This window comes from Phyllobates terribilis, unplaced genomic scaffold, assembly GCF_046119375.1.
Source record: "Phyllobates terribilis strain yellow unplaced genomic scaffold, ASM4611937v1 Scaffold_12__6_contigs__length_324123572, whole genome shotgun sequence".
Lineage (NCBI taxonomy): Eukaryota > Metazoa > Chordata > Amphibia > Anura > Dendrobatidae > Phyllobates > Phyllobates terribilis.
The window spans coordinates 28,585,849-28,601,905 of record NW_027362772.1 but is presented as its reverse complement, the minus strand read 5'-3'; the positions used below and the strand labels follow the sequence as shown (position 1 = coordinate 28,601,905).

The window sequence follows — 16,057 nt, the reverse complement described above, 5'->3', positions numbered from 1 at the left end:
CAGTTCTAGCTCTCTTGCCTACACCAGAATCTTTTAAACAGATATATTTGTGTCTGAACAGTCAGCGAGACACTCAAACTGTTTTTTTCATGTAAAAAGGTGGATTACACCAAGATTTGAACCGTGGAAGAGGAAAACCACAGTTCTAGTTCTCTGGCCTACACCAGAATTTTTAAACACATATATTTGTGTCTGAACAGTCAGGGAGACACTATTACCGTTTTTTTACACGGAAAAAATGCCAAAAGCAGGATAATAAAGAAATTTGAACTGTGGAACTGCAAAACCACAGTTCTAGTTATCTGGCCAAAACCAGACTCTTTTAAACAGATATATTTGTATCTGAACACTCACAGGCACACTCAATTTTTTTTTTTTGGGGGGGGATACCAAAAGATTACTAAGATGGGTATTTGTACAGTTTGACTGAGGAAAAAAAAAAAAAAGAGGATTTAGATGAAAAATAAAGGATGTTTCCGGGCCCCTGAGACCTGGGGCTATGTCTAGCAATTTGAGCAGCAGCACGCAGAACTGTAATGCAGTGTTTGTTGGTATAACCAATGCGTCTCCTCTACAGCCTGCCTGCCTGCCTGATATCTGGGATGGATATTAGTCCTGAGAAGGACTGTTTGTTTGATTTTGCAGGCTTTAGAGACCCTACACTACCTATTTTGCAGTAGAAATCTCTCCCTAGCTCAGCAGCACTCTCCCTACACTGTGTGATCTGGAGCGACTGTGTCCAAGATGGCGTCGCCCAGTTTTAAATACTCGAGGTGACGAGGTGCGGCCAGCCAATCACTGTAATGCCCCCAACCAACATGGCTGCGGCATTACAGTGACTGCCTGGCAATCCCTACATGTTCATTGGCTCTGTAAAGAGCGCCAAACATTCAGGGCAGAGACCTGAGCTCCCGCCCGAGTAACCCGGAAATGCTCGGTGCTCTCCGAACATCCCGAGTAGTGAGATGCTCGGGCGAGTAACGAGCAGTGTCGAGCATGCTCGCTCAACACTAGTTTTCACCTTTCAGTAGGTGCAGTTTTTGAGGTTTTTGTTGTTATCTTCGGGTTTTCAGATGGATCCGGAGAAGATACGTGCAGTCCTTGATTGAGACCGTCCCAAGAACCTGAAGGCTCTACAATGTTTTCTGGGCTTTAGTAATTTTTACCTTAAATTCATCGAAAATTACTCAGTAATTGAGAAACCCCTTACTGACATGACTAAGAAGGGGTCTGATATTTAGTCTTCCTTAAAGAATTATTTTGGCACTGCACCTATACTCAGTCAACTCGATGTTTCCCAGCCCTTTATTGTGGAAGTTGGTGCGTCAGATGTGGAGGTTGGGGCTGTGTTGTCTGCAGGTCTGTCACCTGGTAAATGGTGTCCATACGCCTTCTTGTCTAAAAAATTGTCTTCGGCTGAGAGAAATTATGACCTGGGTAATAGGGAACTCTCAAATTGCGGTTCGAAGAATGGCGACATTGTTTGGAGGGGGCTGTCCATCCTATTACTGTTATCACTGACTATAAGAACCTGTCATATCTCCATTCAGCTAAACGTCTCAACCCTAGGCAAGCCAGATGGTCCCTGATTTTTACTAGGTTCAATTTTGTTGTCAGTTTTCGTCCAGTCGTCAAAAATGTCAAGGCTGATGCTTTGTCCCGGAGCTTCCCTGGTGGCGGTGACCATGAGAACTCTGCTCTGATACTACAAAAGGAGGTAGTCATTACGGCATAATATCCTGAACCGGAGGGTGAGGTGTTGGAGGCTCAGGGGGACGCCCCTGCCTCCTGCCCTTCAGTAAGGTTATTTGTACCATCTAATCTGCACCGCAAAGTAATTAAGGAACATCATAACTCTGTGGTTGCTGGTCATCCAGGTGGTAAGGCAACCATGGACTTCCTCTCTCTTCGTTTTTGGTGGCCACTGTTGCATCGGTATGTGATTGAACACGTATCTGCTTGTAGTATATGTGCGTGTTCTAAGGTTTCACCTACCCGTCCGTCTGGTACTCTTCTTCCACCACCTATCCCTAGTAGGCCATGGACACACTTGTCCATGGATTTTATTACTGACCTACCGGTTTCGGCAGGCAAAACAGTGGTTTTGGTGGTTGTAGATAAGTTCATGAAAATGGTTCACTTCATCGCATTACCTGCACTTCCTAATGCCAAGTCACTTGCTCAGGTGTTCATAAATGAGATTGTGAAGCTTCACGGGGTTCCCTCCGATGTGGTGTCATATAGGGGAACCCAATTTGTTTCCAAGTTCTGGAAGGCATACTGTTCTCGACCTGGGGTGCAGCTGTCCTTCACCTCGGTCTTCCACCCTCAGCAGAATGGACAGACCGAGCATGTCAATCAGAATTTGGAGACCTACCTCAGGTGTTTCGTCTCGAAAATCAGGAGGATTGGGCATCCTACTTACCACCGGCATAATTTGCCATTAATAATCATTCACAAGAATCTACTGGCAGGTCATCATTCTTTGGTGCATACGGTTACCACCCACAGTTGGGTGCCTTTAGTAGGGAAGGAGCTTCGGGAGTTCCTGAGGAGGAACCGTTTGCTTTATCACTCTCCTCAGTATGGTCTGGATGCTATGAGTAATTTAAAGATCATGGGAGACAGGTATAAACATATGGCTGACAGAAAACGCTTGCCAAGTCCGGACCTGAGTGTGAATGACTTTGTGTGGTTGTCTACCAAGAATATAAGATTGAAAGTTCATTCTTGGAAGCTGAGACCTAGGTTTATGGGTCTCTATAAAAGAACTACCATCATTAACCCAGCAGCATTCTGTCTTGAACTTTCTCTGGCCCTTAAGGTTCACACCATGTTTCATAGGTCCTTACTAAAGAAGTATGTGGAACCTCTTGAGCCCTCACCTCTACCACCTTCCCCAGTAATGGTTGATGGTAATCTGGAGTTCCAGATTTCGAGGATTGTAGATTCTTGCCTTCATTGTCGTTCTCTACAATACTTGATGCACTGGAAGAGTTATGGTCCAGAGGAGAGGATGTGGGTTTCAGTATCAAAGGTGAACGCTCTCAGGTTGGTTCGCTCATTCCACACCTTTTATCCTGAGAAACCCAGTCCTGAGGGTCTGGAGGCCACTCGTAGGGGGGGTACTGTCACGGGTGTGTCAGAAGTGAGAGACAGTCGCCCTGTATTTGGTTGCAGGAGATCTCTACGTTTGGCATTACAGACACCTACTTAGAAGCTGTCTCTCTAGGACCTAGTAGCTACCTTCCTCTTGCTAATTAACACCCTGGCCTGGATGTGGGTGTATAAATACCTGCTGTTTGCTAGAGGGAGGTGATGGCTATATGCACATGACTCCTTGTGGAGGCTTGAGCAAGAGCAGTATTTCCTCCTCTCTAGCGCTAAGAAGACGTGTGCATCTCTCTGAAGTCGACTAAAGCTAAACTATTTTCCCTTTTTGTTTCCCCTTGTTGTCTTTAGTTGTCAGTGGCGATCAACTAGCTTTCATCCTCTTCCTTCCCTAGTGAGGGCCAAACGCCAGGGAAAGACAGGGCGAGTTTCCTGTGCGACGATTGGTACGGAACCAATATAGGGATGTTAGAAGAGACAGGGTGATATAAGGTCAGTCTAAGAGGTCTCCACTACCCCCTTTCCCTACAGTCTGGGCCCCCTTTTCCTCCTTCCCTTTGTGTTGCACTTAGTTTTTCCTACACCTTGCGTGACACCAGCAGTTTATCCGGTTCACCATACTCTGCTCTCTCTAAGCACTGCAGCCAGCCCTCGGTCCCGTAGTTGTGGTCACGTAAAAGATTGTTTCCTCCTACATATGACAAAGCTAAGAGATTGAACTCCATCATCTCCAATCTGTTGGCCAAGGAAATGGTGGTGTCAGGCCCTAATTTTTTGAAATGTGAACACTCCTTGTTGGGTCTCCATATGCTGGGTTTGCTGTAGTGGAAGAGTTGTCGGTCCCCATTATACTAGTTCTATTCTAGTGAAATTAATTCTTTGTTGCATATTTTGTTGTCACAGGGGTACACAAGATGTAATCGAAATTGATTTTCTTACTACCATGGTATAAAGCAGGCTACATTTTTTTGTTAATTATTTGGTGCTGATATTGTTCTCCATACAGATGTACACATTAGTGATGAGCGAGCACTAAATGTGCTCAACTTATTGGTTCAGCGGTTTTCAAAACCTACCCAGATCTGCCAGAGCTGCTTGTGAAAGTATGTCGCTTGTGTGCCCATTTCAGGAAGTCAGCTGCAGCTTCCGCCACCATGGCAGTGTTTCAGCAGCGTTTGCAGCTTCCAGCTCACCGACTGGTTGTCACGCAAGGTGTGGGAAAGACTAAGCGCTACACGAAGGGAAGAGCGGGAGGAAGCCCAAATACTGGGGAAAGGGAGAGCAGAGACCCCTAGGCAGATCTAATAACACCCTGTCTACCCAACCGTCCCTATATAGGTTCCACATCTATCGCCGAGCAGGACCCTAAACCCTGTATGTCCCTAGAGCTAGGGCCTAGATAGGGAGTGGGAGGGGTGAATACTGGTCAGGTCCCACTGCATACTAAAGACAAACAAAGTGGATTAACTTAGCTTGAGCAGACACCAGAGGAGTAATGCCAACTGTCCTGAAAGGCCACCAGAGAGGAAGCCAGCCAACAGCTAGTGCTCCAAACATGCACAAAGGTAAAAAGAAGTATCACCAGTGATTACCTGTAGCAAACTGTGGTTTTTTAACTCCCATGCAAGCGTGTGTCAATCAGCAGCAGGAGGGAGGTCGCGGCTGGGTCTTAAAGGAAGAAGGATTAAGAAGGTGTCTGCAATGCCAAGCGCAGTGACCTTCTACAGCCAGATCCAGAGTGACTGTCTATTACACCTGACACACCCGTGACACTGCTGTGTAATGTGACCACACTTTGAAAATTAACGTTGCAGATGTTATAAAGAATTTGTGAACAGCAAAGGGCACTTGTTGAGTACCAGCTTCAACACATCTGTTGGAATTCAGGTCAGCCTCCACAAATAACAGCTGATGAGTGGGCATGGATGTGTGACATCTGTGCCGTCCTCCAAAACTTTGAAGACTCCACCAGCATGGTGAGCAGCGATGATGCCATAATTAGCATCATCATCCCGCTTCTATGTCTACTGAAACGCTCACTGATCACAATTAAAGATGAGGCATTGCAGGCGGAGCAAGGAACTATACAGATTGATGGTACACAGCCAGCCTCATCTCATCTCAGCATGGATTGGGTGATAATGAGGAGGAAGAAGCGGAGGATGAGGAGGAGAACATGGACAGTCGTCCTCCTGGTGAGGGCAGGGAAGTCTTGGCTGTCTTGGAAGGCTTGATACCCCTCTTTCAACATGTGGGAAAGCTGTTTAAGTTTTGCTTATTGATGACCTTCAGTAGCCTAAGCCGTGGCTTTGTTTATGCACGTTATTTCTCAAAACGCATTGCAGGTCAGGCCATTTCCCAACTCTGTAGTCATGAAATCCATTTCAGCTATTTTACTGCCCCCCAGACCTCCGGGGGAGGGTCTGCCGGAAAAATGCTTGAGTTTCCCGTTGACTTTCATTATTCTCGTTACTCGAGTTAACCACCAGAACAGTTCAAAGTGCTTGATTCAAGTAACGAGTACCTGAGTATTTTACTGCTCTCTCTCATCACTAATTATAATTATGTATTTTGATGTCTGGAAAATTTTACAATACTCATGTTAACATCATTATTTCTCATTTTCTTTTCTCTCTTGCTGCTGATTCTCCATTATACATAATGACATTATATTTCAGCTGTTGCTATGCTCACTGGTATTTCTCCTGCTCACAATCATCACAATAAGACAGCAGACGGGATATTCCCTGATAGTTCAGTCACTCCTGATGTAATACTGAGGCTTTTACTGTCCTACTCTTAGCCATTTCCATTTTGTGTACCACCTCCCCCAGTGTTTTTTATGGTATAACCTTATGAAGACAACACCCTGTTGTAAAGTAAATCAGAACACAGACAGCACAGTAAACTACTTGTTTGCAGAACATCCTCCGGGAACTCCAAAGTCATGAAAAGCTCATGTCTCCTGTTCTTCTGTGTCTTATGGAGCATCGCAGCTACAGGTGGGTACCTAGACAGGGGGATGTTGGATTGACCTCAATGGTCCAAAGCTGTTATTTATAATTTGTATTTGTTTGGTACATCCAGAAACAAATCTTTAATACCTTTACATACAATTCTAATAATAATTGTAATTTAGTAAATACAATTAAATATTTGAAATACAAATAAAACAGTTGTTACATTTCTAATATTATACCGTTAATAACGGGTAATTATTTTTTTCAGTTTATTCAGCTTGCTAATGTTTTTTAATACATTTATAGAATGTTTAAAATTGCAGTATTTTACATATTTCTATTATCAAAAAACATCGAGATTAGCAAAATTATTTTTTACAAATCAAAATCATTTAGAATTTCCCTCTCCCATAATTATGGTCCATCAAATAACTGTGTTCTGAAGATACATGTGGGTCCCATTGATAGGATTCACAACTAATAAACATTTACGGTATGGTGTTATTGGAATACATCTTTAAAAAGTTTTCCAGCACTCAAAGTTAGATGACGTCTAACTTGGATTCAAATTTAAATTCGGACATCCTTTTATCTTCAAGATATTTTTATCCTGCACTAACTGGAGATTTATTACATGAAATGCTAAAATAATTAAATAATTTGTGCAAATATTTGAAAACGAGACCAATTTATAGTGAGATATAATTTTTTTAAAGGGATTGTGTTATGTCTTGGGATGTGGACTGTCTTAGACATATATAGTCTATTTGATGCCCTCTTATCTGGAGAGTGGAATGATAGTCTTCACCCTTATCTATGACAAGGAGGTATTGACTTGGCTGTAGAAGGTTTCCCAGATCACAGTCCTTAAAATAGTCAAGGATTGGCAATGCTACCAGGGTGAAGTGTAGGCCATTTCCAGAAAAGCAGAAAGAAAGCTACTTGTGTAGGCATTAATCATGAACAAAGTCTGAGCCAAGCAGAACCAGAAGCATTAACACATATAGCAGGTTTATTATCCAAAGAAAAAGACAAGATCGTATATAATACATGTGAGATTTAAAGTTCTTACCCATCTATATATTTCAGTGCCCAACTGTTCATCTTTATCTATTGAATCTCAAGATAGACTTGCCAGTCTGCAGGACATGAAAGAATGCAAAGAAATGTTACCACTCACGTAATCCAGGGTTTCTCTAAAATTCATAAATAGCTTAATTCCATATAAAATAGCCACATAGACAGACACAAAGATGGTATAGGATTGACTTACCTTCCTGATTCAACATTGATTTAGAATTTTGGGTTGCAATTATCATTAACAAAGTAAAGAAAGCATTGCATGAATTCCACATCGCAACACCATGCCAATAGAAGGTCGTCTATGTAGCGTCCACACCACCCACTGCAACAAGTAAAAGAATTATTGATAAAAAACATGTAAAACTCCTCCCATCATTACATAACTAGACTTACAAGTTAAAGGGGAGATTTTAGACCCCATTATGTTCCCTCCACCTGCAGAAAATAGCTGACTTTAAACATAAAAAAGTTACAGGCAAGAAAATATTCAATGTTAATGAGTATAAAATATGTGTCACTAGAATAGGATCTGTATTTAAGATGTAAATTTTATTTAGCCTGCATAATTAGAAAATTTAAGGTTAGAATTTTTGAACATAAATAATAAATACTTAGAACATCAGGAGCAGATGATGTTGTCTCATGTGCTGATGGACATCAGTAGTGTTTAGTCTATAAGGGCAAGAATGCTAACTTATTTTCTTCTTGCTGAGCCGAAAAGCAACTGGTGGCAATGTGCAAAACAACACACACAGACAAGATACCTGCATGCATGATTTGCCAACACCATGACCATGCTGTTGTGCTTCTTCCATACGCAGCATGTGTGGCATCACCTGTTCCAGAGATGATTGCAGAGCAAATATTGCTCCATAAGTTCTTTAGCCTCATGTCACCTGCACTGTGTATCACTGATGCCAAAACCCTCCTCCGCTGATGACAACACCTCCTCGGCATCCAATTCTGGTTCCCAGGTCCCTTTTCCACTACAGAATCATCATCATCGTTAAACATGATTTGACTGATGCTTGCCTCAGAGCCAGCAACAGAGCTTGCCATTAAAATCTTATCCTCCATCTCCTTTGGCTTCTTGTCATCCAGGTACAAAGACTATGTATTCATCTCTAAGAATAGATCAACTGGAAGAAATTGTTCAGGCGTAGTATGTTCTTTAGAACCCAAAGATGAACTGGGTTAGAGGACTACGGGACAGAAAAGAAACAGGTGTCATTGGTGCAATGGATATTATGCTATGTACAACATTAAGTGTTATGGCAGTGGAAAAAGTTGCCTAAGCAATTAGTTGACTCGAGCTGATGGGGTCACTGCCAGAGGCTACATCATCCTCCTGTGACTGAGAGAAGTTATCTCTGATATATATTCCATAACGCCCTTTGCATTCTCCCCACAGATATGCCAGAGATAAAGATGGCCAAGTGTGATCTTTGTTGGGTACTACTAGTGCCAGGATGGTTGCTGTCAGCAGTGTCAAGATGCTGCCACTGCTTAGTTACTCCCACATTTTTTCATGTATGTTTTTTTATCTCATGCTACCATGTCTGTTACCAGTGCCATGTTTGGTTTAACATACATTATAGACACCAAAAAAAAAGTTTAATTTGTTGTCAACATTTTTCTGACCACACTTTGTGAATCCAGGAAAAATATGGAATTAATAAGAAATGCTAGACATGATGGTCCAAACAGCTAATGGATCAACAGTCTGCCTGTAAGATCAGTGTGATAAGTGTGTCTCCAATTTCACAATTTAAATAGGACTGGCAAAACAGTCCTGCACAGATAAATGTCTCAATTTACAGTAATAATTTGTGTGTATATATTGTGGTTAAAGCACATGAATTCCCCCTGGCCAAAAAAAAGACGATGGTTCAACAAATGCCGGGAGGCGGAAACACTGCCTAAAAATGCTGCAACAGCACCCAGTATAGTTGTGGGTTGTATAGTTATTGTGCTAAAAAAATGGAGTGCCAAAAGTAAAATGTGTGTATAATGTTTTCAAATTTAGTTTTTTTTTTTTTTTATTTTCTTTGGTTTCATTTCTAAACCCCTTTGCAAAAATTCCTTAGCAGAAATAAAATGTTATTGCAATGTAGGTACATGCAGAGAAAGTGAGTTGGAGAACAATCAAGCATTACTTGTGTGCTTGTGTGACACGTATGTTTCTTAAGTTGGACTGAAAAAGCAGTTGCTAAACTGTAAACTTTTTTTAGTTTTAAAGCAAGATAGGTTTACGTCTCAATAGGAAGCACCTGCAACAAGCCACTTTATTCACGTGACATTTGTATGGATCGAATAATGTACTATTATAATGATGAAGAATGCAAAAAAATCTATAAATATGTGTATATATATATATATATATATATATATATATATATATATATATAATTAGAAAAATAGAGGTGCAGAACAAGCAAAATTATTGCAAAACAGTTGGGTGCAAAAACACCTTACAGGTAAAACCAAACCTCAAGATACCCCAAAAAGACAAAGGCAACCCTCCATAGTTCAAAAAGTGGTGGTTTATTGACCCATCATGTCAGGGCCACATTCCGTTCCAAGTGTGGAACTTTCTCAAGCTATATATATATATATATATATATATATATATATATATATATTTATGTATATATAAATATATATAAATATGTGTGGTAAATATATCTGTGCACATATATATATATATTTACACCTAGATATATTTATTTTTATACCACTTACATTGTGAGGTAGAGGTAGAAAGTTGCATTTAAATTTCTAGTTTGTGTAGATTTTTCTTTTGTCTATAAATAAAAAAATAAACAAAAGAAATATATATATATGACTCGCCCATCTCATAATCTGGGAGGAACACTTTCTGCTTTCTGTGACACACAAGTCTCAGTTTCAAGATCTTTCTTCAGTAATAAAATTATAACTGAGGGCGTTTTAAAGTCCCCTCCTTGTTTGCAATATGCGAAGAAACAAAAAAATCTGTTATTAAAGTGTTGGTACTGCAGTATATCACAGATCAATCAATTCATCATCACACCTACTATTCAGGTCCTGCACCTCCCTTTCACTTGAATTTTTGGATTATTATTCAGGGACTTAGACTACGGCTACAATTTCCATTGTGATTTAGCACTGTAGTAGTATTCCAGAATCAGATTTGGCCTTATTCTGTCACTATATGGAATGAGCTTTTTGGTCTGACTTCTATGCCTCTGCTGGAAAAGTTTAAATTAGCGTTCCTTGGCCAAACCCATTTTGTCTACTGGATGAGATGGTCCCTTGATTGGCTGGGCTAGAACATGTGTTGTGACAGCTGCACCTATGAATAAGAGAATATATTTGCAAAATGAAAAGGTTTAGCAAATAGTTTGACATTTTTGCATTCACCCATGAACGTTCTAAACATTTGGTTGTCTCAGCTGTGTGAATCTGCTATCTGTTTCAGATGTTCCTATATCTTGCTTAACTTGTGTGGGAGAAACTGTAAACTCCTGTTATGGAAGTGTACAGAACTGTTCTTCAGCTACTGAAGAGTGCATCTCAGTGTTTGAGGAAGCTAAAGTAGGTAAGCTATGTGTATATGTGTGTGTGTATATATACAGTTGTGCTCAAAACTTTATATACCCCTGCAGAATTGTTCCTTTCTTGGCCTTGTTTCAGAGAATATGAATAATAACAAAAATACTTTTTCTCCACTCATGGTTATTGGTTGAGTGAAGCCATTTATTGTCAAACTACTATGTTTTCTCTTTTTCTCTTTTTTCTGCATGTATGAAAAAATCTAAAGTTGGGTCCTTGTGTATAGTGTATGTACAGTGTCTATGTTGTCGATATAGTCTATGTGTACATAGTGTATGTGTATATGTTATGTGTATAGTGTGTGTATATATTGTGTGCATAGTGTATGTGTATATGTTGTATGTATAGAGTGTATATGTTGTGTGTATGGTGTAGGTGTATATTGTAATGCAGCGGCTTGCGGCATTACTGTAATGGTCCAGGGTGTGTTCTAGCTGACAATGTACCTCTCCCTCAGGTGACTGATCACATGACTGTGACATCAGCACAGGTCCTGTGCACGCAGAAGGACTGATCACATGACTGTGACATCAGCACAGGTCCTGTATGCGCTGGAGGATATATAAATCCTGGTGCTTTTGAAACGGTGAAAGGCGTGAGGCCTGTTCCCTGTGTGTGGGACACCGTTAGCTTGGAGAGGCTTAGTGAGGCCTAGAGAGGCCTGGTGAAACATGGTGAATCCTGAAAGGCAGAGGCTGGATCCTTGTGTGTAAGAGATGCCAGTAGCCTTGGAAGGTACGAGGGCTGGAGACCCCCATCTGGGAAGCCGTAAAGCCACAGCTTTCCTGAAGGCTGTGACTGGAGCCAAGTGGGCCTGTCTGCCACTTGAAAGGCTCTTGGATATTATGTGTGTAAACATACCGGTGAGCCACTGAGATGGACTGTGTGATAAGCAGTTATGAAGTGTAATAAACTTCTGGATTTCATGTTACTGGAAAACGTTGCATGTGTGCTTTAATTGACCCGGTGAAGCGAGTGTCCCCCAGCATGATGACTAGCGCTGCCTTACATGTGGTTGGAGAGTGCGGGCAACTGCAGCCTGGTTGCTAGGGGCAACTGCAGCCTGGTTGCTAGGGGCAAATGCAGCCTGGTTGCTAGGGGCAACTGCAGCCTGGTTGCTAGGGGCAAATGCAGCCTTGTTGCTAGGGGAAATGGTACAGGACGACGAGTGTGGATGCAAGCATCTTGCTGTGGCTCGGCGGGGTCACAAAGATTAACGCATCTAGCTTTAACTCGGCAGGGTTACGAAAATTGTCATACCTGATTTGCTGTGGCTTGGCGGGGTCACGAAGATTAAAGCATCTGGCTGTAACTCGGTAGGTTTACCAAAATTTTTGTCGCACCCAAACCTGGTTTGCTGTGGCTCGGCGGGGCCACGAAAATTTTTCCGGGAAGAGCGGTGTGAAGTGTCTAGTGTGAAGAGCGTACCGCGATGGCTGTGAACGGAGCAGCAAATGAGACTGAAGCTATTGAGCGATTAAAGTGTCGGTTAAAACCACAACAGGTATTTGAGAAACGGCATGGTGCAGGAACGGCAGGAGCTGTTGGCACCGTATAGAATGGCGGCAGTGGACCATTCTGTGAACTCTCCGGGGGCACCAGTATTGTCCCAGAGTGCCCGGGGAGGTGGTAAGAGATGTTGTGAACTGAGTCCTAAGACTTTTGCAGGTTTTTTTGTTAAAGTACCCCCTTTAGGTGTGGTTGTGCAAAAGGGGGCAGAGTCTAAAAAGGCGGCAGATTTTCAAAAAAGCATGGAGTATAGAGAACCAAAATTTGTTACTGGTTGGGGGTTGGTACCGCCTAAAAATGACAATTTGACCGTTGATAACGGGGTAGCTCCTGTAGAAGGGGTTGACGTCAAAGTGGGAGGTGACCTGTTAGTCCACAACACCATGGGGAGTGACACAGACCCAGTAACTGATGTAGACACTACGAAAGTAGAAAGAGAGTTCAGTCAGGAGGGGCTAGACGAGGGGAGAAAGTCCCCCTCTCGTCATCGACGGCGCAAGGGCCACTAAAAGGTTGCTCCTGTAGTCTTTGCTGAAAGTGAAAATAAAGAAAATGTAATGCTGTGTGCCTTTGTTCCAAGTGTGGATCCTCCTTTAGAGGCAGAAGAAGAGGTGACGTTGCCAGTAGCAACCTCCGGTACAGTACTGAGACAGAAGGATCAGGATCTGACAGCCCGGAAAGAGGAGGTGGCCAGTCATGACCAAGAGCTGGAGCCTATCAGGATGCAGTGTCAGAGTGACGTGCAGCAACTATGGGAAAACCTGGAGAACGTGTCCTCAGACCAGCTGAGCCTGGAGTCTGAATGACAGAAAATATACCTGGTTGTGAGGAACTTACAGCGAGAACTGGAGGGAAGCGGCGAGGAAGTTAACCAATGGAAGGAAATGTTCCAGGAAATTAAGGAGGACCGTCGCAAAACCAAGGAGGAGGTTTTTCAATTGGAGATTGACAAAGCGGAGTGTGAAGATGAGTTGTGCGAGGTGAAAGATCGTTTCACCCTGGTACAGTTAGAGCTGTACCAAGTGAAGAAAGAGCTGTGTGAATCCAAGAAGGAGTATGGTGAACTCAGTAAGGAACTGCAACAAATTAAGAGAGACTATGAGTAACTCCTCAAGGTTAAGGAAAAACTAGAGGAGGATAAGGCTGATGCAGAGCACATGCGCCAAGTGGTTGAGACCACTCTGCAGGACACCCGTGATGAAAATGATGATCTCCGCAGAAAGACCCTAGGTCTGGAAGCTCAAGTGAAGGAGCTGCAGACATTCTGTGATCATCTCCAGAGGGCAGAGACATGCCTTAAGGAAAGAATCAGCAAGATGGAAGCTGAGCGGAAAAAGATGGAGGAGTCTATCCAAGAAGCCACAGACCAGGGCTAGGAGTTGGCCACTGGAGATGGGACGTATGAAGCAAATACCTCCTCGAATAATGCGAGCTCGGATGATTCGGTGGATGTAAAAGCCAAGATCAAGGAGTTCAAGGAGACGCTACAAGCCCATTTGAAGCAAGAGAAGCTTGAGAGACTGGCTGTTGAGAGCCGAGTGGGCGCATTGGAGACAGAGAGGTCTGACAGAACTCTACTGTTAAAGGAGCAGTTGAAGCAGGAAGAGCTTCAGAGATGGGCTGCTGAGAGGCGAGTAGCTGAGCTAGAGGAAGAAGTTTTTGAGCTCAAAGGTTGCCTAGCAAAGTATCACTCAGTGAACGAGGCCTCCTTGGAGAAGGAAAAGGGCAAACAAGTTGCACTTACTCCTTCATACCATGAGAAAGTGGACCTGAGGAGAGCTAAGAGAGTGTTAACAGAAGATAAATATGAAATGGAAGTGGTCAAGACGAAAATTCTTGAATTTGTAGCTGTGAGTCAGCTCAGGGGAAGCATACAGGGTGAAGAAGCTGTAAGTCAGTTGTCCCTGAAACTTGAGCCGGTTGATCGTCTGGAAACCACTGGTGAGACCGAAACGTCTTGGTACAAGTGCCTCATAGATGTACCCAAGGATTTGAGAGAAGAATGCACCAGTGAGTCCGTGCATGAAGAGTTTAAGAAGGCCGTGGGAGCCTGTAAGGTGTACTCGACCTCAGAAGCTAAACAGCTGGTGGTCCTGTCCACAACCGAAGTCACAGTGAAGAGGATGGCTATCCTAAGTGACATGCACTGGCGATGTATTCGCACAAAGCGGTTTGTCCGGTTGAAGACGGAACAAGCCATTAGACAACTGGAGCTTATGAGTAAAGCTCAAAGTCTGCGTGAAGAGGTCATCCGGGTGCCTCATGCTCTGGTAAGAAAGCTCATTGGGAGAAATGGCCGAGCCATTCAGATGATGGTAAAGAAGTCTGGTGTGATGAAAGTAAGCAGTCCACGTGATCGACAGGACTGGATACCAGATGAAGACGGCATGGTGTCATTCTCCGCTGTAGGAACGGAAGAAAGTCTTGCATATATACGCATGCTGATGGGGTACCGAGTGACCTACCTGTGAGAGGTAGAACAGTTGAATCTCGCTAGACTGCGAGTGGAAAGACAGAATCGCCTGAGCAGCAGAAGATGGCAGCCATCTAGAAATTGTGAGACCAGACAGAGAAAGGGCCCTTCAAATAATAGAACGGCTACAGTAGAAGTTAGAGACTTTCCAAGATGTCCTGAGGATAGTGGGCATGGGTTTAGAGGTAGTGAGACCTCCAGTAACTCAGGTCTGAGTGGCCCATATAAACGACCCAATAGAGTACGGGACAGTACGGAGTCGAACTGGACCTTAGATACCAGGGCATGTGAGTCACACTGCTGTATTGACCGCTGGAAGCGGGGGAGGTCTGACAAGGTTACGACTGACCGCTGGGAGCGGGGGAGGTCTGACAAGGTTACGACCCGAAAATGTGACTTGACGAAGTCAGTGACAATGACAGATGGTAGGTCCCTAAGGAATGGACTAATGTTGATGACTAATGTTCCAGGGGCTGAGCAGCGCAATTGTCAAGTACATGGTCTCTGTGTGAACTGTGGGTTATAATGTGATTGTGTATATTATGTGTTCAACCCCACAAGTTTGAACAGAGGGGGGGGGGGATATGCAATGCAGCGGCTTGCGGCATTACTGTAATGGTCCAGGGTGTGTTCTGGCTGACCATGTACCTCTCCCTCAGGTGACTGATCACATGACTGTGACATCAGCACAGGTCCTGTGCACACAGAAGGACTGATCACATGACTGTGACATCAGCACAGGTCCTGTATGCGCTGGAGGATATATAAATCCTGGTGCTTTTGAAACCGTGAAAGGCGTGAGGCCTGTTCCCCGTGTGTGGGACACCGTTAGCCGGGTGAGGCTTAATGAGGCCTAGAGAGGCCTGGTGAAGCCTGGTGAATCCTGAAAGGCAGAGGCTGGATCCTTGTGTGTAAGAGATGCCAGTAGCCTTGGAGGGCAAGAGGCTTGGAAGGCAAGAGTCCTGAAAGGCAGAGGCTGGATCCCTATGTGTGTAAGAGATGCCAGTAGCCTTGGAAGGTACGAGGGCTGGAGACCCCCATCGGGGAAGCCGTAAAGCCACAGCTGTGGCAGAACAAATCTGATGGAAACCGCTAGACCCGGCAAAAGGTAAAAGCGGTGCGTTATGGACATTGATATAGTTACGTTGCTGAAGGCTGTAACTGGAGCCAAGTGGGCCACTTGAAAGGCTCTTCGATGTTATGTGTGTAAATATGCCGGTGAGCCACTGAGATGGACTGTGTGATAAGCAGTTATGAAGTGTAATAAACTGCTGGATTTCATGTTACTGGAAAACGCTGCATGTGTGCTTTAATTGACCCAGTGAAG

At 43.4% G+C, this 16,057-nt stretch overlaps 1 protein-coding gene across 1 annotated transcript in view; it reads left to right on the top strand.

Annotated features, from left to right (window-relative positions):
• Positions 1-5,834: 5,834 nt before the first annotated feature.
• The window catches only part of LOC141172975 (phospholipase A2 inhibitor gamma subunit B-like), a 29,086-nt gene continuing 18,863 nt past the window's right edge, over positions 5,835-16,057 (top strand). Inside the window, exons 1-2 of the mRNA XM_073657585.1 lie at positions 5,835-6,113; positions 10,615-10,734. Of these exons, the coding sequence (XP_073513686.1) occupies positions 6,059-6,113; positions 10,615-10,734 (175 nt within the window). The 5' untranslated portion in view covers positions 5,835-6,058. The remainder of the gene's footprint in view (positions 6,114-10,614; positions 10,735-16,057) is intronic.